We start from the raw sequence: 24,751 nt of genomic DNA on the forward strand, positions 1-24,751 counted from the left end.
TAAATGGTCCCAAAAGGGTGACTTTAAATAGGCTAACATGTATAATAGTTTTCTCTTGAAGGCAAGTTCATTTAATTTTCATAGCAGGCATTGTTAGATTAACTATTGAATCTTCTTTTATACTTCTTTAGTACACAGAGAATATCATGTCAATAATTTGTATAATTTTATATAATTAATTAAATAATTATTTTTCACCCCTATAAACTCAATCATTGGTTATTTAGCTCCCTTATAATTTTGGAATGGAAGAATGATTATACTATATTAAAAGCAGTGAAATAAATATAGTATGAAAATGTTCCAGTTTGATATTATAAGTAGGCCATTTTGAAATCCTTTTGTACATTTTATTTATTTTTTTTGCTAATCCTCACCTGAGTATATTTTTTCCATTGACCTTTTTAGAGAAAAAATGGAAAGGAGGAGGAGAGACAGAAAGGGAAACATTGATGCACAAAAGAAACACATTGACTGGCTGCATCCTGCATACACCCTGACCAGGGCGGAGGATCCAGCCTACAACTGAGGTATGTGTCCTTAACTGGAATTGAACCCGTGACCCTTCAGGCTGAAGGCCGACGCTCTAACCATTGAGCAAACTGGCTAAGGCTGTATATTTTATTTTTAATAAGAAGTGAAATATAGTTTTTATTACTTCTTTGCTTGTTAACAAAAATAATTTTTTTTGTATCTTTCTCAGTCTCCATATAAATAAACGTAAGTGTAAACATAGGACCATAGAGGCAGATACTAGCATGAGGAATAGGAAGTATGCCATGGAAGTATTCTTGCCTTTGTATCGAATAATGATAATGAATGAAGGTACTTTCTAAAATGTCCTTCTCCATATGAACCTTTATACCTGAATCAAAAATTTTAAATGTACAACAGTATACAGTAAAAAATGCCCCCCCCCCCCCAATCACACTTGCCTGATTCTATTTCCTTGAGGTGAACTACAATACAGTGTGTGTATGTGTGTGTGTGGGGGGAGGGGGACACGGGGACATATGTTGTTCATATGGAAAATAATACAACAATTAATAACTAATAATACAAGATTAAACTCTTCCACATACAACTGTAAACCTACTTTTGCCTCACCCTGGGGCACATCTTTTTATATTCTTGAACGTGCATCCATCAAACGATGAAGTAGTTTGGAAATGTTCCTAATCTTCATTATACACTTAAGTAGCTCTCTAAGCAGCCCCTTTTAATGACTGAAAATGTGATCAAGTTAAAAACTTTATTATTTTTCATGATTCTCCTTCTGATTGCCTTGCAAGTCTATTTTCTACAACATGGCATATGAGTGTCATAGGAGAAATTTCCCTAAACTGTTCACTTAGAAATTTATTATTCACACTTCCTGAGATAGGCAATCACATTGGAAGACTATTTCATGTTAGTCTGGAGAGGAGTTAAAGCCAGTTTGTCATTTCGAGAGGTATGAAGTAGGATTTGTTAATAATCTGATCATCTGGCCCTTAAAAGCTGAAAACCATCAAACTTATATAAACACTGAAGCAAACAAATATCAACAACCAGCTATTCAAAGAGAATGGCTGGCAAACACCCCTAAGAAGTTACATTTAAAGTATCTACCATATGACTGAAAACAAAACAAACGGGCAAACACAGCAAAGTTTGCTCATATAAGAAGGTGGAACTGGTTATAGATCTCTTAGCCATATCGTACAGTATTGTCTTGAAGCTTCTTTCTGGTGGAAAGGAAAGCAGCATTCACCAATGAGGTCTTGCAATTTAAAGCAACTAACAATAGTAGTCAAGGGCACTGCGCGCTAACACAGAACAAATATTTGCAGAGAATAGATAGTAGCTGGAATATTGTGGATCAAATCAGAAAGAATATCTCAAAAACTTTGGAAGCAAACCTCTAAATAGTTCTACTGAGGCCTGCTGGAAAATTGCAACAATGGATAAATAAGGATGGGAACAGAGGCAAGCAAGACAGCAAAACACGAAGTAAATGTTATTTATACTTTTAAAAAGACCAGAATGACAAGCAAAAAATAAATTACCTATACATTTGAATGATTAATGCTGTCTCTGCAACTACTTAGCATGAGAAAGGCAAGGAAAGATAAATTCCAATAAATGAAACAATTACCAGTTTTTCAAACGTGAATTTCTAATATTGAAAGTACAATATAAAGCGCCAAAACCGGTTTGGCTCAGTGGTAGAGCATCGGTCTGCGGACTGAAAGGTCCCAGGTTCGATTCCGGTCAAGGGCATGTACATTGGTTGCGGGCACATCCCTGGTATGGGGTATGCGAGAGGCAGCTGGTCGATTTTCTCTCTCATCGACGTTTTTAGCACTCTATCTCTCTCCCTTCCTCTTCTCTGTAAAATATCAATAAAATATATATTATAAAAAAAAGAAAAAGAAAAAAAGAAAGTATAATATAAAGTGAAAATTGGCACTGATAAAATATATCTTTCCTAACCTTTATATAGGCAGCTTCTGACAAAGAAAATTAATATATTTTAAGTCATTCTCCACAACTGAAATATCCAGAGAATGACCATTTGTTGGCATGTACCTCATGTTTTCTAACAATACCTTGGTAAAAAGAAAATAGTAATAATTTAGGAATTAAACACACTCATTTTATTTCTGGAAACAGTTTTCTCAAAAATTGTGTTTTATCTGTACATATATATAGTATTCTATATGTGTGAACCCTTTTTAGGTTCCAATGGGGATGAGGTTTACTATATTCTGAAATAAAAATGTTTTCTAAGAAAATATTGTCTCTAAATCCAATCAATTTGAAATAGAAAAATATGTGTTTTATTTAGGGGCACCTTTAAAATTAACTTCAAGTAATTTTTTTAAATTAGAAATTAAATTTTTTTTTAAATTAGAAACTGGTAGCATTATTATCCCTAGAGAGTATCAATTTTAGGATAAAATTCTATTTTCATCACTGCCAATAATGAAAATAATAGAAACATCCCAACAATAACAGAGAAATTAAAAACATGAAGTGGATTATAAAAAAAAAGGCAAGGATCTCCCTTTTAACATAGATTCCCCCCAACCCAAGGATCTATTATAGTTCTGTAATCCAAGAATATACCCTGAAAGTAAAACAATAGATTATATATTTTTTATACTTGTTAAAAATATTAGATACGACAATTCATAATAATCTGTTTCTAATTGTAGGAAAAGTGTTTTATGTCTTATAGACAGTTTTAGTGTCCACTTCATAATATGCTCTAGTTAAATCTCTTCTTGGGGTTACTCTGCACATCTCCTTATGCAATAAATATTGGGTCGGCAACTAAGTAATTGCGGGTTTCACACGTATATGGCTTCAGTTGAATTTTTAGGTTTGCAGACGTAGTACAAATGTAAAACACATTTTGTATTTGATAGTTGGCTATTCAGCTGTTAATCAGTAAAAAAAGTTTTTTGATCTGTTTTGTAGTTTTTGTTTGGCATTCGTTGAAAAATGGAAAATCAAAAGGAACATTTTCGTCATATTTTGCTTTTTTATTTCCGCAAGGGAAAAACGCATCACAATCTCATAAAAAGTTATGTGCTGTTTATGGTGACGAAGCCTTAAAAGAACGGCAGTGTCAAAATTGGTTTGCCAAATTTCGTTCTGGTGATTTTTCACTCAAAGATGAAAGACGCTCTGGTCGTCCAGTTGAAGTTGATGACGCCCTAATCAAAGCAATAATCAATTCGGACTGTCACAGTACAACACGTGAGATTGCAGAAAAGCTTCATGTATCACATACATGCATTGAAAATCACTTAAAACAACTTGGCTATGTTCAAAAACTCGATACATGGGTTCCTCACGAACTGAAAGAATCACAGTTAACGCAACGCATTAGCAGCTGCGATTTGCTAAAGAAACGTAATGAAAATGATCCATTTTTAAAACGACTGATAACTGGCGATGAAAAATGCGTTGTTTACAACAATATCAAGCGGAAAAGATCGTGGAGCAGGCCAGGTGAACCAACTCAAACAACATCAAAAGCTGATATTCATCAAAAGAAGGTTTTGTTATCAGTTTGGTGGGATTACAAAGGAATTGTCTACTTTGAACTCTTACCACCCAACCGAACGATCAATTCTGATGTCTACATTGAACAACTAACGAAATTAAACAATGCAGTTGAAGAAAAGTGGCCCGAATTGACAAATCGAAAAGGTGTTGTATTCCATCATGACAATGCAAGGCCACACACATCTTTGGTCACTCGGCAAAAATTAACGGAGCTTGGTTGGGATGTTTTGCCACATCCACCATATAGTCCTGACCTTGCACCATCTGATTACTTTTTGTTTCGATCTTTACAAAACTCCTTGAATGGTAAAAATTTCAATAATGATGATGATGTCAAATCGTACCTGATTCAGTTTTTTGCTAATAAAAAACAGAAGTTTTTTGAACGTGGGATTATGATGCTGCCTGAAAGATGGCAAAAGGTCATTGATCAAAATGGGCAATACATTAAAGAATAAAGTTATTTAGTTCCATGAAAAAATTGTCTTTGATTTTCTTTAAAAAATCCGCAATTACTTAGCTGCCGACCCAATACATAATCAGAAACTTAGTCTCATCAATGGTTAGTATTACTTCTGGAATCTAATTAAGCATTTCAAGCACTTACAACTCATTTGTTCATATGCAGGGCCTAGTAAATTATTGATGCATTTTGCATATGATCAAACAATAACCAAATGTTAATTACTGAATGGACTAAAGAAATAGAAATCTAGTTATCACTGTGCTTAAGATCACTTCCAATGTACTGAGTTTGGCTCTTCCCCGGCTTTCTAGATGTGTACTTAGAAAGAAGCTCATTTGAATGATGAGACATTTCCTTACCTGTAAATACAGGTCTAGCAATAGAATGCTGCTTTCCTGTTCTGAGATTTTATGTTTATGTCTAAAATATTTAACAAAAAATAGTGTCTTCAGAGAGTTTTAATTTACTGAATTTAAATGAGACAATTTTTCTAGCTTTACAGAGCTATATTTGACATATTCCATGGTGTAAGTTTAAGGTGTATATGTGATGATTTGATACATGTATATATTGTGAAATGATTATCACAATAAGTTTGGTTAACACATCCTTCACCTCACAGTTACCATTTTGCTGCTGTTACGGTGAGAACAGTACAACTTTCCCCTCACAGCAATAATGTGACAATTTATTGTGATGCATATATATATACATATATAGCTTAAATTAGCAGGGGAAGTTGATGAGGATTTCAGATGAAATGTTGCTTCAATGGCCTCTGTTACATTCTATATTTTACAACCTTTAAAATCCATCCAATAAACATCTATAGATCATGCACTTGAAATGACCTAAGGACATGAGAGATCAAGAAAGTTATCAAAAGCACAACAAAAAGATGATGGAATTGCCCCAGTGACATGCTGTGATGCCAATTCCTCTATGGAACAAGAGTATGTATATGTTTCTACTTTCTTGCAATGAGTCAGGCAGAACAATTTTGTAGCTGAAAAGCATGCATGACACTGAAAAAAATATCATATAGGTATGATTTTTTTTTAGGTAACCTGTGGAAAAGTGTTCACATGTCTCTGCCTGGTTAAAAGCACAGAGCTGCTTCCTTGATTGGTCCAGTTTGGTTTTACCCCTGTGAGAAGTAAGAAGGTTAGGCACTGAAGTTTAGAAATGCAACATGATGGAACAGCTTAGCCAACTGATTTAAAATGGCTAAGGTCACATGCCTGTAAATAGAAATTTGTCATGTTTCACAATATATACAATATGCCCAATATGAAGCAATATATTGGAAACCCAGTAATCAGATTAAATATCTCTTAACATAGATTTAAAAATAATGATCTGAACAGTTACATAATTCTGTCATTTAGAAGAATTAAATACTATAATGTGCTGAGAAGGTCTTTTGTATACTCTGCTCTTCATAAAAACATTTTAATATAAGTGAGTCTCAATACTGGAGTGGGATGAGAGTAATAGTTTATAGTTTTTAAAAGACTATTCTTACAACAGCATTTTTAGTTACTTTTAGTTAACATACTTATTTAAATTTTTATATTTCAAACAGCACTGCAGGAGAAGGTTTTTGCAAATTAATCAAAATTGAAACATAAGAAACATTAACTTCAATATGTCAGAGCAAAATTTCATTGTTTTAGACACATGAACAAATTCAATTAGAATGAAAGATTTTTAAAAAATAGTTTGGAACCAATTTTCAAAAAAGAATGTTCTAAGTAAACTTCTATAGAAGTGTTTTGTTTTTGTTAGAATCTATATAAGACAGGAGCAAATGTTAACTTCCTCCAAAGGTATAATTGTAATGAATCCCTAAGTCAAAAGCATTTCTGAAAAAAAATTTTTTTGTTTTGTTTTGTAAAATGCAATAATGAGACTAAATCTAAACTGCCTTCAATTGCCTTTTTGAAGAAAAAAACTTTATAAAAAATCTAAAGAGGTAGACATATTAGCAACATCATTAAAACATTATATAGTAAAAGGATATATTTAACCGTGATGACTACAAATATTTATAAAATCAATAAAATAAATGCCTTTAACAACAAGTAAGCACATTTAAGTTTCTCCAAAGTTGATGTATTTCAAAATGAATACTGAATGGATGAATGGGTGGGTGGATAAATGAATGAGTAAATCAAGCAAACTCTATGAATGTTTGTTTCTCTCCCTCAGATTTCCTTCTTCACCCAATGAGTTCATTTCCATTCCTCAGAGTCTGGCTCATGTGCCACCTCTGACTCGATGCATCCTCAATGGACTGGTTTATTACTGTGATGTGGAATGTGCCCTGTTATGCTCTATGGTATATTATCACGCTAGAATATAAAGTAACAAATTAGCGTTAAAGAGGATTAGAAGCTGAATCAGCAAATGCACACCATTATAACAAAACAGAACAAAACAAACAAACAAAAAGTGATCCTGAATTGCAACATTACAGGGATATAATAGAAAATAATTGAATTCCCATTCACTCTCCTGCCTTTCTAAATTGGTTAAAGCTTGCCACTCAAACTCAAAAAGACCCCAGAAACATCTGTGACTAACCAGCTTCCTATCTTGTCATCTTTCATTGTGTCAACCATCAGTACATACAGATTAATAATATCTACTTTCCAGGGTTATCATAGGAGAAGGTTATATAACGTACGTGAAAGTGGCTAAAGTATACATTTTTTCCTTGTTGCTTTCTTTTTTTGTGTCCACTTATCGAGTGTTGAGCTGGTCACTTGACCTCTTGCCTCCCATAGTCCCTGTAGTACAGTGGAGGCTGTGTGCACTGCCCAGATCCTTCTTTTGGGCAAAACACTCACTCCTCCAGTGCCAGGGGTGTTGGCAGTTGCAGGCTCATGCTGAGTTCCTCTCTGGGAATGATCATACAGAAGGAAGCTGCCTCATCCAAGTTTACGCCACTCTCCCTAGAAGAGGGGAGGGGAGGCTGCATCCAGAACGCCCCTTGCTTCAGGATGGGACAACTCCACAGTCACCCCAAGGTCAGAGATGCCTGTAGGGCCAGCTGAGGCATCTGCTGTAGCTGCAGAGCATTTCACCATCCCCCCTGTCCCCTCCTCTTATTTCCCTCACTTCTTGCAGGGTAAGGCATTGTCCCTGAGAACACTCTTATACAGAGATTTCTCCCAGAGTGCATTTCTCAGGGACCCTGACCCCAGACAGACTCCCTGTGGAATCCCATGCTTAACACAAAATTCCAACCTCTCTACAACACGGACTTCTTAAGACAATGTTTCCTCTTTCTGTTAAATAAAAACAAACACACTTCAATTTCTTGTCAGGTACATCAAGTCATCCAGTACCTGGCCTCAACCTACCTCGAAAACATAGTACTTCCCACCAGGCCACCCTCACCTGCATTTAATGGGCCTTTTTGCATCTGGATCCTTTCACATGTGCCCCTTTACCTCTACCAGAAAGGTTTCTGTCTCTCTCATTTTCTTTCTCTATCTCTATCTCCACACTTTCTATGTCTCTCTCTGTCCTGATCCACCTGATGAATTCTAGTAAAACACACTTTAAGTGCCATCTCCTCTATGAAGTATTTCAATTTATTATCAAAATTAATTGCCCCGTATTCTATCCTGCCTCAATATTTTGTCTAAAACTGTTTTAATTTTTTATATGATTAATTATAATCTTGCTTTACTCTATAGCCCTTAAGGCAGTGCCAGGGACCAAGAAGACTTCCAGCTTACATTTACGGAAGAAATGAGCACCAACAATACCATCTTTCTAGCGTCTAGCAGGCATACATAACAAGCAGGTGCTCTGTAAATGTGAGCTGGAAAGGGGTTAGTGATGATGTACAGACAATGTACTTAGATGCACTCCTTTATCATTTCCTCTCCCACAGTGATCAAGGGAAGGAAGGGCTTATACAGATTTTGCTTCCTTTCAGAAAATGAAGTTTTGCATTAGTATGTTTGCAGTGTTTTGAGTGACACTCTTGATTCTACGAAAGTTTGATTATATAATATTTGGAAGCTTTTATTGACCTCCTTTCTCAACTTGCTCCTTCACAAATTCCATACAATATTTCAAAACATTAAAGAATTATCAAGTAAAATATCTGTATGTGTCTTGAGAAGGAGCGAATGGGAATCTTTCTGTGAGGAAATTTTTACACAGGATATTTTCCTGTCTGATGAGCACACAAGATGAGCAAAATCACTTGGGAAGTGATTGCATTTGTCAAAAGAGCAGTAAGGATGAGTTGGGGGTATGATTCACAGCAAGTAAAGGAGCTCGGAGAGCTGCAAGAGTCTACTTTATGTACTTTAACATCATATGAGACTGTTATATTTTGGAGAAATAAACTGGATAATTTAACTTTTAAAATTACATATACTTCCAAAATCAATGCTACAGCTCGGTGAAATGGCTCTTCTGTTTTCATCTGCAAAGCAGAGAAGGAAGCAACCTATAATAGCCACAAACAAAGGGAATGCCTCTCTGACCCTCTAAGAATGAGCTCTCCATTTTAAAAAATTAATTATTAATTTCATTATTTAGAGCTTTCAGTTTGAGGCGTGGCACAATAAAGAAAGAAGAAAAGAAAAAAAAAAAGACACACTTCTTAAGAATTTAGTTAAGCCAGATGCCAATCACATTCACTTACTGCAGCTGGGTGAAGGACGTTTTTCCTAAGCAACTGTTAGCAAAATGCCTGGAGCATGGTAGATCTCAATAAATATTTAATGAATGAATGGGTGCATTTCATGCTTCATTTAAGGCTCATAATAACGATGGATTCATTGCCAATTGTAAAAATCTGTGCACTGGGTTGTTAACGTTTGCTGGTGCTGAGAGGGCTGCACTGGCCTTTGGAGGGGCTGATTCTGAGAGGAGCTGTGGTTCTGGGTCTGTGTTCTGGGAAGCAGTGGCAGGAATCCTATTCTCATGGGCCCACGGGGATGACAGTGTGTCTCTCTCGATTCTGAGACAAACTTCATCTTCAGAAAAATGTGAATGTTCTATTGCCAATACTTTCCTCACAACTGTTTAAGATATTTTATTTGGCACTTTATTTGAACTCATACTTGGTCATTTTCTGGTAAGGTGTTTTATTATAAAACTAGTGGCCCAGAGCACAAATCCCTGCACATTGAAAGGAAATTAATTAGAAGAAATATTTTAATATTGCTATTCGCCCTTTCTCTATAATAGAAGTGTCAACCAAATTCACAGTCAACAATGACAGATTTGTGCTATTTGCGCCAGCAAGAGTTTTATATGTATCACGCATGCACGAGTCAACTTAGCCTTTTATAGATATAGAATAAACTTGCTTAATTACATCTGCTTTCTGATTTAGCTAATCTTTTTCCAGCCCAGCGAAGCACTCATACTTCTCTTTCAGGTAATTGTTAGCAACACAGCAGTAAAAATCAACATGAAGCAGATTATTATTGTAGATCACGCAGGGAGAACAAAGGGTAAAATATTTAACTGCAGCAGTGTTTGACTATATTCTGCACAGTGAGAAAACCTGAAGTCATTTTCAAGGTCCATCATTTCTTACTTCTTTTCAGCTGGGTCAAGTTTCTAAACTTTCTAAATCTCCATTTTCTGGCTAATGAAAAGAAAATAGGATTCCACCAAGTCTGCTATCTAACTACTCCAGGACTTCTGTGAGGATCAAATGAAACCAGGGGTGAATTTAGGTTCATTTCCTGTGGCAATTCAATCCATCACAGTGGCCACTGGGAACACTGCAGATAATGATGCTGAGGTGGCATCCCAACTTAAGGCGGGGAGACTTCGGAGGATGTGGCTGATAATGGAGGAAATAAAATGGAGTTAAGCATTGCTAAGAAAGTCACTTAAAATAGAGTTGGGTGGTCACAAGGAAGTGGGGGCCTATGCATATCTCATGTGTCAGTTCTCAGAACTGCTATTGAGTTGCTAAACTCAGCTCAAGGCCAAGCCAAAACCACCTCGAAAAGCAACTGCTGCCTGGACTTAACTTCCTCTTGGTAGTTTCTGCCAACCTCATTTGCATATTACAACTAACCAATACCAATTAACCTAGCCAGCGATCCTTTATTTACATGGAGGACCAAAATGGAAACTACACTTTTTTTTCCCCCCTTTAAAAACCCTGTCTTTCTTTGTTCTCTTCAGAGTGCAATTTGGATGGCTACCTGAATCTGTGCCTACAGGATTGCATTCCTTTTTGCTCAAATTAATGCTTATTATAAACTTCTTCTTTGGTTAACATGTCCCAGAACAGGAATTTGTAACAAGCTCCCTAAATTTGTAATGAGCTTCACTAAAATTGTGAACCACAGATCTATATTATGCTACCTCTTTTAAATTTAATCAGTGGCAAGTAGCTCCTAATAGTGTGTACATGCCTACTCAATTTCATACCCATAATAATTATTAATTGGGAACTTATTCTCCAATAGGAACTTTTATAATTATTAACATATATACCTTAATCTTCATTACAATTTTAATTTGTATATGAGGAAACAAAAAAAAAAAAAAAAAGGAGAGGCTTGAAATTCTCAAGATCATAGAGTTAATAAATATCAAAGCTAGGATTTAGGGCAAGTATTCTAACCATACCTCAAGGTAGTGCTTAAGACTTAAATAACCTATTTATATAGAATCTGGCATTATTTTTTGCTGGGTAATCAAGATTTGTCTCTTGAGCAAAGTTCATCAAGAACATAGCAATTACTATTTCAAAGATATCTCAGACATGAAAAGATAAAAAAGTTATAAGGAAAAAATAAGCAGTTAAAACATCTGGCAACTAAGGTGGGAGTTAAAGATTAAGGGAATTAGAGCAGAGGAGTTAACAAAGTAGGTAATAGAAACATTTTAGATGAAGGAAATCAGCATTGTTTAGTGATTCAAATTGAGAAAGGAAACCAAAACAAGTGGTAACTAGCAACATTTAAATCTCAAGCAATTGGAGAGACACTCTAGACATAGGGTTTCACAGTTGATGACCACTTAATATTATCTCTAAGCTATTTCCTATAAATCTTGAACTTTTATTATTTCTCAAGCTCAGTGTATAGTCAAGTAGGTTTGAATGTACATAAGATGACACACTCTGAGAAATGTCATGGAAAATGTTTCATAAAGTCCAAACTTCAAAGTCAATAATTTTAAGTGAACTTCTTTTAGATGGTAATGATGATGAATTCAATAATAAACACAAAAATTCACAACTTTTGAATTTTGGAGATATCACTTCTCCTATGGAAGGTTTTAAAAAGAAAATATTTATTTCTTACTTTGACACCCTGGAAGTAAATTATTTGACTACTTAGAAACATATACTTCTAATTTATTTAATTATCTATTTACTCAATAAGTATCGAGCATTTACTATGCACCTAGTACTGGTCATCTGGCCAGTACACACACACACACACAGAAAAAGAGAGAGAGAGAAAGAGAGAGAGAGAGAGAGAGAGAGAGAGAGAGAGAGAGAGAGAGAGAGAGAGAGAGAAAACTGTATCTTTATTCCAAAATCCACTATAAATTCATGGAGGTCAAGTTTAATACAGGGTTAAGCAGATAGAAGGCTTTTGGTAAAAACCCATCAAATACTTTCAAATGTGATCTAAAGAAAAGAAAATAATAAAGTGATATTTTAAAAGTTTAAACAGATGCCATTAAATGCTCTGTCATAAAAATCACTTGTAATTATTCTATTTCATATTAGCAAAAATAGCTCAATAATACTTTGAATATATGTAAGCAGGTGTAGGGAAGGTGTATGCAAAAAGTTTTAGTTAGAGAATCCTGTTCTCAATGAGTTTATAGTAGTCTTTGATGCATACAATCATTTCTCAAAAAAAAAATTAAAATATAAGAGTAAAGAATAAAAACAGAAAGAAGCATAATATTGTGTGGGGTTCAAAATGAGGAGAGATCACAGCTTCTTGGGGAGAAATCAGAAAATATGTAATTCTGAATACTTTCGGAGCATTTTACATGTGTTAATTCACTTAACCCTCATCATCCCTACAATGTAATAGTTTTACTGATGGGAAAGCTGAGGGCTATGTTTTTAAAGATGTGTATAGGAGATTTTGGGGGCTCAGGACACTTCAGAGGAGTGACATGATTAGGACTGAACCTCAGTAAAACTAATCAAGTCAGTAGCCGAGGAAAAATGGAGGCAGAGGCACCAGTAGGGACTCTACGTGAAATGGTTTTGGCAAGAAGTAGTGAGTTCAAAGGCAAAGGTAATGGAGAGGAGCAGTGGATTCAAGGGACACTGTGGAAGAAAACTGTCTATGACTTTATAACTGCTAATGAACTGGGGTTGAAGGAAGGTAAGATTTAAAGATACCTGGTACTTTCAAATCAATAATTATTAACCACTAAGTAAAACCTTACCAGATACACCTTTAGAATGCTGCTTTGTATACTCATGCACACAAAAACTACCCATCAGTGTGCAATATGAGAAAGAACTTATAACACAAAAATCTGAAATTTTGATTCATTTCATATGAATTAATAATATAAAGCATAATGTGTATAAAACAATCTTACCCCTTTGCTGTATTCACTATCTGAATCACTGCTAAGTTCCTCAGTGTTCATAATTTCCAAATCAGATTCTCCAAGTGCAATTGGCACAGTCACGGTGAGGCTGGGATTATCAATAAATGACTGAAATTCACTTGCTTCCATCAAGTATTTGTCCGTGTTCCTTCTAAAACCACTTATTTTATCTTTTTCCTTGTGGAAATCGTGATCTTTGTTCATTTCAGCAAGTGTACGGTTAGAGATATCGTTTTCCTTCTTGCTATTTAGATCTCCTGCTTGTCTTGTCGCTTTGGAAATCTTTGGCCTTTTGGAAAATGTCATTAGAACAAATTCACCTAACTTCTGTTTCATGTAATTTGTTCCTTTCTTAATCCTGGCCACTGCAATCTGGAGGTTGTTTACATCAGTTTCCTCGTCACTTGCTGTAAGATTGTCTGAACTAAATGAGCTCAATAATAAAGCCAGAAACAGATTGAGGACCTGTACCAGGGTGGGGGTGAGAAAAGAGAGAAACAGGAAATAAAGAAAATAAGTACACTTTCCTGAAATAAAGGTAAAAATCCACCCCAGCAATGAAGAACCCTGCACTTCTCCACTCATAGACAAGAACATGTGATAGGGGTAGATGAGAGGTCAGACTTGTCATCAGTCTCTCCTTAGACCAGCACCTGTGAACTCTGGAGAGCTCAGCCATTCCCTTGAAGGACTAGACTGGCCTAAGGCAAAAAGAGAGCACTCCCTTTGCCAATGTCATTATCACTCTGAATTTCATTCCTGCAGCAGGAAGCCCTTGGTCAAATTTCCTTTTATGGACCTAATAAGCCCCGCTAATGTTTTCTGTAATAAATATATATTACCAGTGAGAAACAAGTAGAACAAGAAAACTGTTACTACTGACTATTGCGCCAAATCACTTTCCCCAGAAGACAGATGTTACTTGTTGCAACAAATGGGACATGTCATACTTGCAGACCTCCTGTAATAAAATATTCTGTCCAAGGATTGTGCCAGTGTGCAACTTAACGAAGCTTTTAAAGCAGGGCAAAGGGTTTGCCCATTGAACCCAATTCAGATGAGGTAATGGCATCAGGACCTGGGTGGCTTCAATGCCAATGATGAGATTGAAAAGAGGTCGGGACAATTACCCCTGAAGCAAAATCCTGTTTGCGTGCAAAACCATTTCTGTTGTTCTTCCCTGAGGTAGGGTCTGGGTGAACTCAACATTGTAAAAAAATAAGGATTCTCACAGAGGACTAAAAATGTGTAAATTCTATTGGTTAGTAACCAACTTTGTAAATTATGCTTCTTTCATCTTTCATTAGGAAAATCTCATTAAAAAATATAAGTATGGGTTAGCTGGCAGGAACATTAAGACAATATTTTATAGTCTTTCCTGTTATTCCTATATTGAAATAATCAATGTTCTGTTATGATCCATAGTTTTAGTTCTAATTAATTCTAAATTATAAAATAACTTCTCATATCCTCCTATAACAGTTTTCCATGGAGAATTTTAAATGTGAGAACTTCTGAGTACATACCACAAGGTTTCCAATGACCATGACCATCATGAAAACAATAAGGCACATGGCTTGGCCAGCGACCTCCATGCAGTCCCACATGGTCTCTATCCACTCTCCACACAGCACACGGAACACAATCAGGAAGGAGTGGAAGAAGTCATGCATGTGCCAACGCGGGAGTGTACAGTCTTCATTGATCTTGCAGACACATTCTTTGTAGCTTTTACCAAAGAGCTGCATGCCGACCACGGCAAAGATGAAGACGATGATGGCCAACACCAAGGTGAGGTTCCCCAGGGCCCCCACTGAATTGCCGATGATCTTTATCAGCATGTTCAGGGTTGGCCAGGATTTTGCCAATTTGAAAACTCGGAGCTGAAAGCAAACACAAAGCATAATATTAATTATTATGCTAAGTTTTAATGTTTCCAAGCTTGAATTTTATTCCAAATATTAAATTCTAAAATATTGCCATTACCTAGCAAAAAAAAAAATATTTGTATTTCTAATTTTCATCTATTTACAGTATTTCTGCTATTTTGTTATACTTGCTCCAATATAATGACCACATGTTTTTAAGGAAGTGTGTAATTTTAGTTCAAGATGGCTGTGGATGCCTCTTGACATGGTCTCAGATATAGAGTTAATAATTTATCCTTAATTCTATTTTCTGATACTTTTCATAAAATTTTAATGTGGACATAGGGATAAAGCCTAAACTGTTATAGAAAGAAGCTTTTAAAAGTCTTGACTTTTTTTGTATTCTTGTTATTAGACAACAATTGTTTGGGGAACAATTACTTAATTTTTAATTATCAAATCCATAGATATCAAATATATTATAATGGCTGAAATTCTTTAAACCATAGTTTTTACTGGAAATAAATATTGTCTTACAGGGTAAAGATACATTTTCTATTATACTAATATAATATAACTGAAAATATTTTTATTATATTAATACTTAAGGCCTGGTGCACAAAATTCATGCACGGGGTGGTGGTGGTGGTGGGGGCAGTGTCCCTCAACCAATCCTTCACCCTCTCCAATCTGGAATCCCTCTCACAATCCAGGACTGGTGGCTCCCAGCCACTCACCTGCCTGCCTGCCTGCCTGCCCCTAATCACTTCTGCCTGCCAGCTTGATCACCCCCTAACCACTCCCCTGCTAGCCTGATGGATGCATAACTGCTCCCCTGCCTGCCCAATTGCCCCTCACTGTCCTCCCCTGCAAGCCTGGATTGTGAGAGGGATCCCACAACTGCCCTCTGCAGCTGGCACCCCTAACTGCCCTCCCTTACCAGCCTGGTTGCTCTTAACTACCTTCCCCTGCTGGCCTAGTTGCCCCCAACTGTCCTTCCCTGAAGAACTGGTCTCCCTCAACTACCTTTCCCTGCTGGCCCAGTCACCCCTAACTGCCCACCCCTGCAGGTCTAGTCATCCCTAACTGCTTTCCCCTGCTGGCCTGTTCACCTCTAGCTGCCCTCCCTTGCCAGCCTGGTCACCCTCAACTGCCCTCCCCTGCTGGCCATCTTGTGTCCTCATGAGGGTGGCCATCTTTTACCTCAAAGTGGCGGCGATTTGTGTGTTGGGATGATGGTCAATTTGCATATTACCTCTTTATTATATAGGATATACAACTGAACACATCTTTAAGATCCTAAAATTAAAAATCCATGTGGCTTTGAGCTCCTAAAGTGCATTAGTTACTGAATTAATTTTATTTTATTAGATATTAGGACTTAATCTTCTCTTTTGATTCAAATCTCAAAAAAATTTTAAATAATATTAATCCAAAAACAAAGAAAATATTTTTATATATGTAGAATATAAGGTAAGGTTAGTCTATATTTACCAGTCTGAATGATCGAAGAACTGACAAGCCATCCACATCTGATAGGAAAAGTTCTACTAAACTTAAAGTCACAATAATGCTGTCAAAAATATTCCATCCTACTTGGAAATACTCATATGGATCCATGGCGATTAGTTTTAAAACCATTTCAGCTGCAAAAATCCCAGTAAAGACCTAAGTGAAAAAAATATAATGTTTTTATGGTATTATTAGAAGGTATAGAATCAACATAATGATAATAAAGACTTTAGCATTTACTGCGCCTTGGTCAGTGTGCTAGATACTTTACAAATGTGTGTTTTTATCTCATTTAATTCTGAGATTAAATGAGAATGATTCTTCCAGTTCTAATGCAAGCATTGAAGGGGTAAAAAGTGCTAACTCTCATGTCATCTCTCATTATCCTTAGATAGCACCGTAGAAAAGCATGTAAAATTCCAGATAAGTAAAACTTTTGACAACAGTCACTCTTTGCAAAAAAAATTTATATGGTCAAGAAATTATTCTGGAAGAAAATAAAAAGAAAACATAGATACTAAGATTTTGAACCAGTCTTTAATGGGCATTTGACTACTCTCAGAGTAATAAAGAATACGTTGACTCACTCTTTAAAGATTTATTGATAGAAGAGGAAAAAGTGTTTAATTGACACAGTGGCAGCTAAAGCAAGACTTTCAAAGCTTTGACACAAAAGTGCATCACAAAACATCATTAATTCATGACATTGGTATCAAAGGACTCACTTAAAAAGGCAATAGTGAAAGACTTGTTCATGTATCATTCATAAACAAAACATAATTTGACTCGGAGAAACTGACCAAGGAAATTTCAAAGGGAAATGGTTAGGTCTATAACTACATGAGTCAATTCTAAAATAATGCAGCATCAAGAAGAAAGTCAGGGGGCACTCAGACTTGGAACTGTGCTAATAGATAAGAAACACAGTGAATGCTTTTTGTGTTTACAGCGGTGCAGTCAACTCAATAAGAAGGTATTGATTTTCATGATGTAAACCTCCAACAATTAGGAACTAGGTAATCCTGTCTTTTTCTAAAGAGGAATTAAAGGGACGAGAAATGCTAACTCAGAAAGCAAATGTGGTACAAACATTCTGACTTCAAAAATCTGTAAGCAATTTGGAAGAGCAAACTGAAACACTCTTTGGTTTTAAAGATCAACTGGTTTAGGACCAAGGCAAAAGTGAAATTCCCTGATACAGATATTCACAAAGGCATCCAGATGATTCATATTTATGAAGAATCATAAATTGGGACCCTTTGGCCATGAAATATATAGAACCTCTGCCTGCTTCGTGCAGATTGTCAGGGAGTAGTATTTTTGTTTGTTTGTTTGTTTGTTTGTTTGCAATAAGGCATTAATTAAGCTAGAGTAAAAACCAACACTGCACATTTAAAAGATCATTTAGCACTGATTTTCCTAATTGGATCCTATACCTTCCTGAAACCTGCAGGTCACCCTCTCACTTGTCTCCTATGTCCAGTTCAACCATTTTGGTTCCACTGTTTTCTTATTCCTTAGGCTTGCTTCTGCTGATTGATTGAAATCATGATGATAATGATGATGATAGTAACCACAGGTTTAATTTGCTGAGTACTGACTGTATACCAGGCTAATAAATTAATTAGAAAGTTTAATGCTAACCCAACAATGTGATAAATGAATTATCATCACCATTATATTATAAATGAAGAAATAATATTATTTTATAAATGAGGTATTATATTCTACAAGTGAAAAAATTAAAGATTATAGAGATGAACGTATTTGTATAAGGTCATATAACCAGTAAGAGGCAATATCAGCATTCAGTCCAATATTTTGGAATTCTAAAGGCCCAGACACTTTAACTATTATTTCAAAACAAAGCATCCATAGTTTTTTCTGAAAATATGTGGGGTATGTACTTTCAAGGAAGTTACAATGATATAAAATGGGTAAGAAACTATCAAATTTTCCAAATATTAATTCCAAAACACATACTGACAGAATTAACAGCCCACTAACAACTCCAAAAATGGTGACTTTTTATGAAAATAGTGTTATTTATAAACCTCAACACTATTGCAAAACTATTTAAAAATAAGATCTATCACCAGAAACTTGACTCTGTACAATGATTCATATTGTGAATTCTGAATTTGCATAATTACCTGGCTGTGTATTCTTCTAACTTAAAGAACAAAACAAAACAAAACAAAACAAAACAAAACAAAAAAGATTTCAAGCGACTCACCAAGTTGCCAACAGTGAGCACGTTTTTGAATTCTTCAGTCATTGGGTGATGCTCCATCGCCATGAACAGTGTGTTTAACACTATGCAAATGGTAATAGTAAGATCGACAAATGGATCCATCACAATTACATACATAAGCTTTTTAAATTTTATCCAGAATGGAGAGCAATTCCAGATCAGGAATGTGTATGCAAATCTGTACCACCAAGGTGGACATTTTTGTCTGGACTCTTCAAGTTCTGTGAGGAACAAAACAAGAGAACATGAAGTCAATCATTTTTATGTCTTATTCCTAAATAAATCAGTAGTGCTCTTCTACAAGTCTCTGGCATAGACTTTACAAATTGAACAGTACTTCCATGAAATCATAGCATTATTACATAAAATGTAACATTACATAGCATTATTGCATAAAGATGTAACAATATAATATTATTTTAGAAAAATGTAATAACCCCATCAGATGCTCAATTTCTAGACCAAGCCTAAGGGAGAGGAAGGCAGTGAATTTAGTGACTGAAAACTGACACAGCATCTCTCAGAGAAACATGTATCTAATATGTGATGGTAAATAAGACAACCGAAGTTTTCTTAAGGGAAAATATATATTTTCCACCGATATACCTACTTCCCTCTGCATCCTTAATCCCATGAAAACAATAGGATAATTATACTGTCTCCAGGAAAAGCTCTTGCTAGTTCACAGGTGAAAACAATCCCAGAACAAGGAGATTGGAAATAATTTATGGAGTGACTCATACAATTGGTATTTTATACCATTTATCCCACTTGCTTCTCACCTTAAATTTAGGAGGTGGGTGGAAACTTTGTCGGTGAGGTTGTAGCCTTTGGAAAAGGTAGGATCTGGAGCATATTTTTTCGGGGAAAAATGGGAGCCAGCACATTATAAAAATTGTCATCCTCTGACTTCCTTCTAATGCATATGAGGGTTTAACCACTATTGTTGACTTTATATTCTCTAACCTGCTTTTTCTAGAGCCTTTTCACCATAATTTTAAGAGATATCATGGCACATGTTAACATTTTACCATTTTATAAAATGTGCTCAGAGGAAGAATTTATCTATATCTGGAAGTATGTATCATTTTTTTTTATTTTTTATTTTTACATATTAGAGAGATGATAAATTCAGAGAGAGTAGGTCAAGTTTCTAAATTACATAATGGGAGAACCACACAGCTCTGGGTTAACCTAGGTTCTTTATTAATTACCATCAAGCTATTTATCTTTGAGAGGTTGAATTATCCAATACCTATCTTTAATCACAAATAACTTTGTCCTTTTTAAGCACACAAAAATGATCCCATTAGTGACCACTGCTTATTTTTCCATGGCTTATGACCATTTTAAAAATTCTTTGAATTCTTCCTAAGAACTTCATGTACTGACCAGGATGTATTTGAATTTCATTTGAAAAGCTGTATACCGAAGAGAATACTATTACCTACCTTCCACAGTGTTTGTCAGTATGCTTGCTCTACTCATCGCTCTTTCTCTGAGATGGGGATCATTCATCATCTCTTCGGAAAGGAGATAAGAACTGGAACGTCGTTTTTTATGTATTTGGTTGGTTGCAGCCTAAAATTATGATGAATTAAAGTTTAAAATATAGAATTAAAATAAATGATAGGCATGGAATAAAATCTTGCTTACGCAGCTGTAATGAGTGATTTAAAGTAGAGACAAGATTGCTCTGCTAAATCCTGGCTCTGCTACTTACTGGCTGCATCATGGGAGAGTTATTTGACCTCTCTCTGTCTCAGCTTCATCATTAGTAAAATGGGGATAACTATAGTACTTATATTCTTGCTATGAGGAACAAAGGAATTAATTCAGAAAATAAAAAAATTAAATAAGCTGCTTTTATTATTAGACTAGAGGCCCAATGCATAAAATTTGTGCAAGAGTAGGCCTTTGCAGTGGTGGCTGCCTGGATCCCTCCCTCGCAGCTGCAGCTGCAGCCAGGGCTTCATCCCGGAAGGACATCCGGAAGGACATCCAGTCTAATTAGCATATGATGCTTTTATTATTATAGATTACTATTACCACTTGTATCTTTCTGCTCTCCAATGAATTCAGGTTGTTTTACCATATAAGAGTCTTATATGAAAACAGCCCAAAACAAGTGTTCTTGGGGTGTGTGTGTAAAGGGAGAGATTCTCAGTATTCTCTGATAAATCTCTTTAATTATTCTTTGTGGAGGTAACAGCATTAATGCAGGTGATTATAAGGATTGTTTCTTATTGACAAGGAAGAGCTTATCCGAGCATCTGATGATAAATTCCTTAGTGTGAAGAGGACAATTAAGACTGATGGGAACTGTAGCAAAATAGAGAATTTAAGCTCCATCTAAAAGTGGTGACCACCGTTTAGTTCAAAGGATTGCTGCCATGCAGGAATATGAGCTCCGTGTCACCAGGTATACTCATTTTTTAATGTGAAATACCTTATTTCTCAATCTTGGCAACTAGTTCAAAGTTAAAACACTATGCCAGTTCAGAGCAGGGCAACAATACAAACACACATGCTCACACAATACATATATGCAAGCAGTTATACAACTCTCCATTTATCATCACTCAATTCCTCTATCAATCTATCCGCTTGTGTGTTACGTATATATGTGTATATATACATACACACACCATTTACAAACACCTGAGTATAGTTGTAGTATTGTAAATTTGTAGAGTTGTTTTGATACATATATATGTATATCAAAACATAGACACACAGGCATACATATGCCCATGTGTGTATGTATGTATGTATGTATAAGTATATGCATGTTCACAGACATATGCATATCTACAAGTGGCTTTTTATGGAGATCTCTCCATCACCATGTTTTCTCTGATAGTTTCCACCTCCTGACTTTCCAGAAGCAGAGACTTCCTTTTCGCCAAGTCAGGACAAGAATTGGTTTCATCAACAATTGGAATGAACAATTTCAATTGTTTAATCAATAATTCAAATGAAATGAAAGCATTTCATTTAAAAACATGTAATGATCTTCAAAACGAATATAAATCTTTTACAGATAATATACATCAAAAAGCAAAACTCAACAAGGACCTGCTTCCACAGAAACTGAACATGCTGGTGTGATAAGAAACACTGCCCTGACAGAGGGCCTCAAGCTGTGTCATGCAGCACAGAGCTCACAGGTGACCTAAAAGCACATGCATTCATTCAACCTGAAATATGTGTGGCCATAGCTTTGATGGAACTTGATTCTCACTTGAAATGCTACATTGTCTGCAAATAGTAATACATGAATAAGTAGCATGAGTTCAAAGCTCGTTAGGTTAGTCAGAGACCTTGCTGGTATTAGTAAGGCTGTGAGTGGCCTAAAGAGGTAAGCTGGAAGCTCCAGAAACTAAACAGATCTCACTCTCAAACCTAATCATACCCTTTAACCACTTAGTGATTCATAAACTCCAGAAATGGTTGTTTTGGTTTTCTTTTTAATGTGTGTGTTTGTATTAATGTGTGTTCTGATGTTATATTTTTATTCATGGACTCCTGATCAAGGAGTTTTTTTTTTGTTTGTTTGTTTGTTTGTTTTGGTGTGTTTTTTTCCCATTGAAAACAGTAAATTTCATTTATGTATGGGGCGGGGGGGAAGCAGAGCTGTTTTATTTCTATGTTACCACTAAGGTGGTTTAGAACACAAGCTCTGAAACAGAGGGCCCCTGTTTGAACTTTTCCACTACCATTTATTAGCTTCATTTCTCTGTGCCTCAGTTCCCCTTTGTCAAGCAGGGACAATACCATCACCTCCTAGGGCTGTTGTGAATACTAAGCACATGTTTCTATTCTTATTACTATTATTAACAACTCAAATAAGATCCCTTGCATTAAGGTATAATACATATTAAGTATTAACTTGAAAAAGATAGAAGGTTCCAAATACTCCAAATTTCCTTACAAAAATCTATGCTGACACATATAATTTATAAATTATTTTACAAAGGGACTAGTGGCCTGATGCATGAAACTCGTGCATGGGAGTGTATGTCCCTCAGGCCAGCCTGCACCCTCTCCAATCTGGGACCCCTGCAGGTATGTCAGACTGCCCATTTAGGCCTGGTCCCTCCAACTTCCCTCCTCTGTTGGCCAGCTTGTGCTCACATGGGGGCAGCCATCTTTGACCACATGGGGGTAGCCATCTTGTGTGTTAGAGTGACAGTCAATTTGCATATTATTCTTTTATTAGATAGGATGATTTATAATCTTCAAGTATAATAATAATAAAGTACCTTTTTCAAAAATGGGGTTTTATAGTCAATCATTATGTTGTGCACCTAAACTAATGTTAATATACATCAATTTTACCTCGACTTTTAAAAATGGGGTTTTGAATATCTTTGATTTATATGCCCATAGCACATAGTAAATGGGTTATGTTAGTGAGTGAAAGGTGTGTTTCTACCAAGTATTGCAAAATGCAGAGCCATTCACAGGGCAGAGAAGACTGACTGATGCAAGACCAGGGCCGAGCCATGCCTGAGCTATTGAAAATGTCCTTACACTGTCATCAGAAGTTGCCTTATCTATTATCACCTCTGGCAGGAGCTGTCCATTGGGGAGCATGAGGGCTGAGGGTCCATCAACCAGGGAGACCACACCGTTGCAGTCCACTGCACTGTTCATCTTCCCGTTCACCGGCAGCATTGGGGGGGACCTACTGGCTTGGCTGATGTTGCTGCTGCGCCGCTCCCGAGGCCGGTGAGGCACGAACAAGGAGCCCCTCCTGCTCTCGTTGTCTTCGAAAATGCTGTGCTCGTCGTCGGCAAATTCAGTCTCGGACCCAATATCCTTTCCTCGGACCATGAAACTAAAAAGACTTGCTCTGCTGCTGCGCCTTTGAGGAAACAAGGACTCACGGACGCTCAGTGGTGACTGCAGTAAAAAGAAAAGATGACACGTATCTGCTGAAGCACCTGAAACAGAAGTGCATGTCCCGTCATTACCATCGAGGCCATTGACCTGAGGGCCAGCGGCTCGACATTTGTTGGAAAGAGACATATTTCAAAACAAAGCGATTAAGCAAGGAGACAACTTCTTCCAACCAAAGGACAGAAAGGCTGGGAGAATCCACCCTTTCGGAACCAGGAAAATCACTTGCTGCAGCCCAGCTCCTCCTATTCTGGCCTGGAGTGACCTGGAGTGACTTGGGGTAGACAATCTCTTAAGCCATTCATTTTGCTCTAAAGGACATATTATTTCAAAAAATAATTTGACATTGATACCTGTTATGTAGATTTTAATCTATCACTTCTAAAGCTCTAGAAGTATTCAACTCTCCTGATTTATTTATAAACAGTATGCTTCTTTGCATTCCATTGCTTGGAACTCTACCTTACATATTGACAGCTCAGTTAAGGCATTTTAAGAAAGACTTTTTAATACTAGTAAGCTTACAATAATCATAAAATATTAGATCTTGGAAAAGAAGTTGCCCAATACCAAAGAGGGGAAAAGTCACATTTATATGACTCATGTCCAGGATAAACATTCAGTTTGATGTGTCTGTAAACTAAACTGAATGCATTTTCTTTGGAAGTATCTAATTCAATAAATGTCAGTTTTTACTATGTAAAGGACAAAGTGGCAGGCTTAGGGAGTAACAGAAATGCATATAACAAGGTCTGAAGGCAGGGACTATTTGTTTTGTTCCTATGCATATCTGACAGGGTCTTGCAGGCTTAACTCTTAGAAGCTGGGAAATTGAAATGAAGACATAGAAGAGAAAAATAGTCTGAAAAAACTGATTGAAGGCAGTGGTGAGGACAAAGGGAAACTTGGGGGATGGGTGGCACCTAACTAATGTATGGAGAATAGGTAGCACTATGCCAGAAGGAAAAAACATGGAAGAAAATTATCCCACTTAGAGAAAACTACATGTGCTAAGTTACAAAGACATGGAAGTACAGGGCACGTAGTGAGAGTGGAAAATCATGGTGGACTCCAAGTACCTGAGGGTACAGTACA

At 36.2% G+C, this 24,751-nt stretch overlaps 1 protein-coding gene and 1 long non-coding RNA gene across 7 annotated transcripts in view; one reads left to right on the forward strand and one right to left on the reverse strand.

Moving 5' to 3' along the window:
- The window catches only part of SCN9A (sodium voltage-gated channel alpha subunit 9), a 128,820-nt gene that overhangs the window by 32,446 nt on the left and 71,623 nt on the right, over positions 1–24,751 (reverse strand). For 4 of the 6 annotated variants that reach the window (XM_084891583.1, XM_084891582.1, XM_084891580.1 and 1 more), the window contains 6 exons: positions 23,288–23,659; positions 20,203–20,332; positions 18,734–18,972; positions 16,480–16,653; positions 14,644–15,000; positions 13,106–13,582 (listed from right to left, as the gene is read on the reverse strand). In XM_084891583.1, the coding sequence (XP_084747709.1) occupies positions 13,106–13,582; positions 14,644–15,000; positions 16,480–16,653; positions 18,734–18,972; positions 20,203–20,332; positions 23,288–23,659 (1,749 nt within the window). The remainder of the gene's footprint in view (positions 1–13,105; positions 13,583–14,643; positions 15,001–16,479; positions 16,654–18,733; positions 18,973–20,202; positions 20,333–23,287; positions 23,660–24,751) is intronic. The other 2 variants (XM_084891581.1, XM_084891584.1) reach the window with 2 other exon arrangements.
- LOC311626380 lies at positions 415–23,446 on the forward strand. The gene is made up of 3 exons (XR_014795675.1): positions 415–530; positions 14,749–14,908; positions 23,330–23,446. It is a non-coding gene; the product is annotated as an uncharacterized lncRNA (long non-coding RNA).

This window comes from Pipistrellus hanaki (assembly GCF_964339955.1).
Source record: "Pipistrellus hanaki genome assembly, chromosome: 8".
NCBI classification, from domain to species: domain Eukaryota; kingdom Metazoa; phylum Chordata; class Mammalia; order Chiroptera; family Vespertilionidae; genus Pipistrellus; species Pipistrellus hanaki.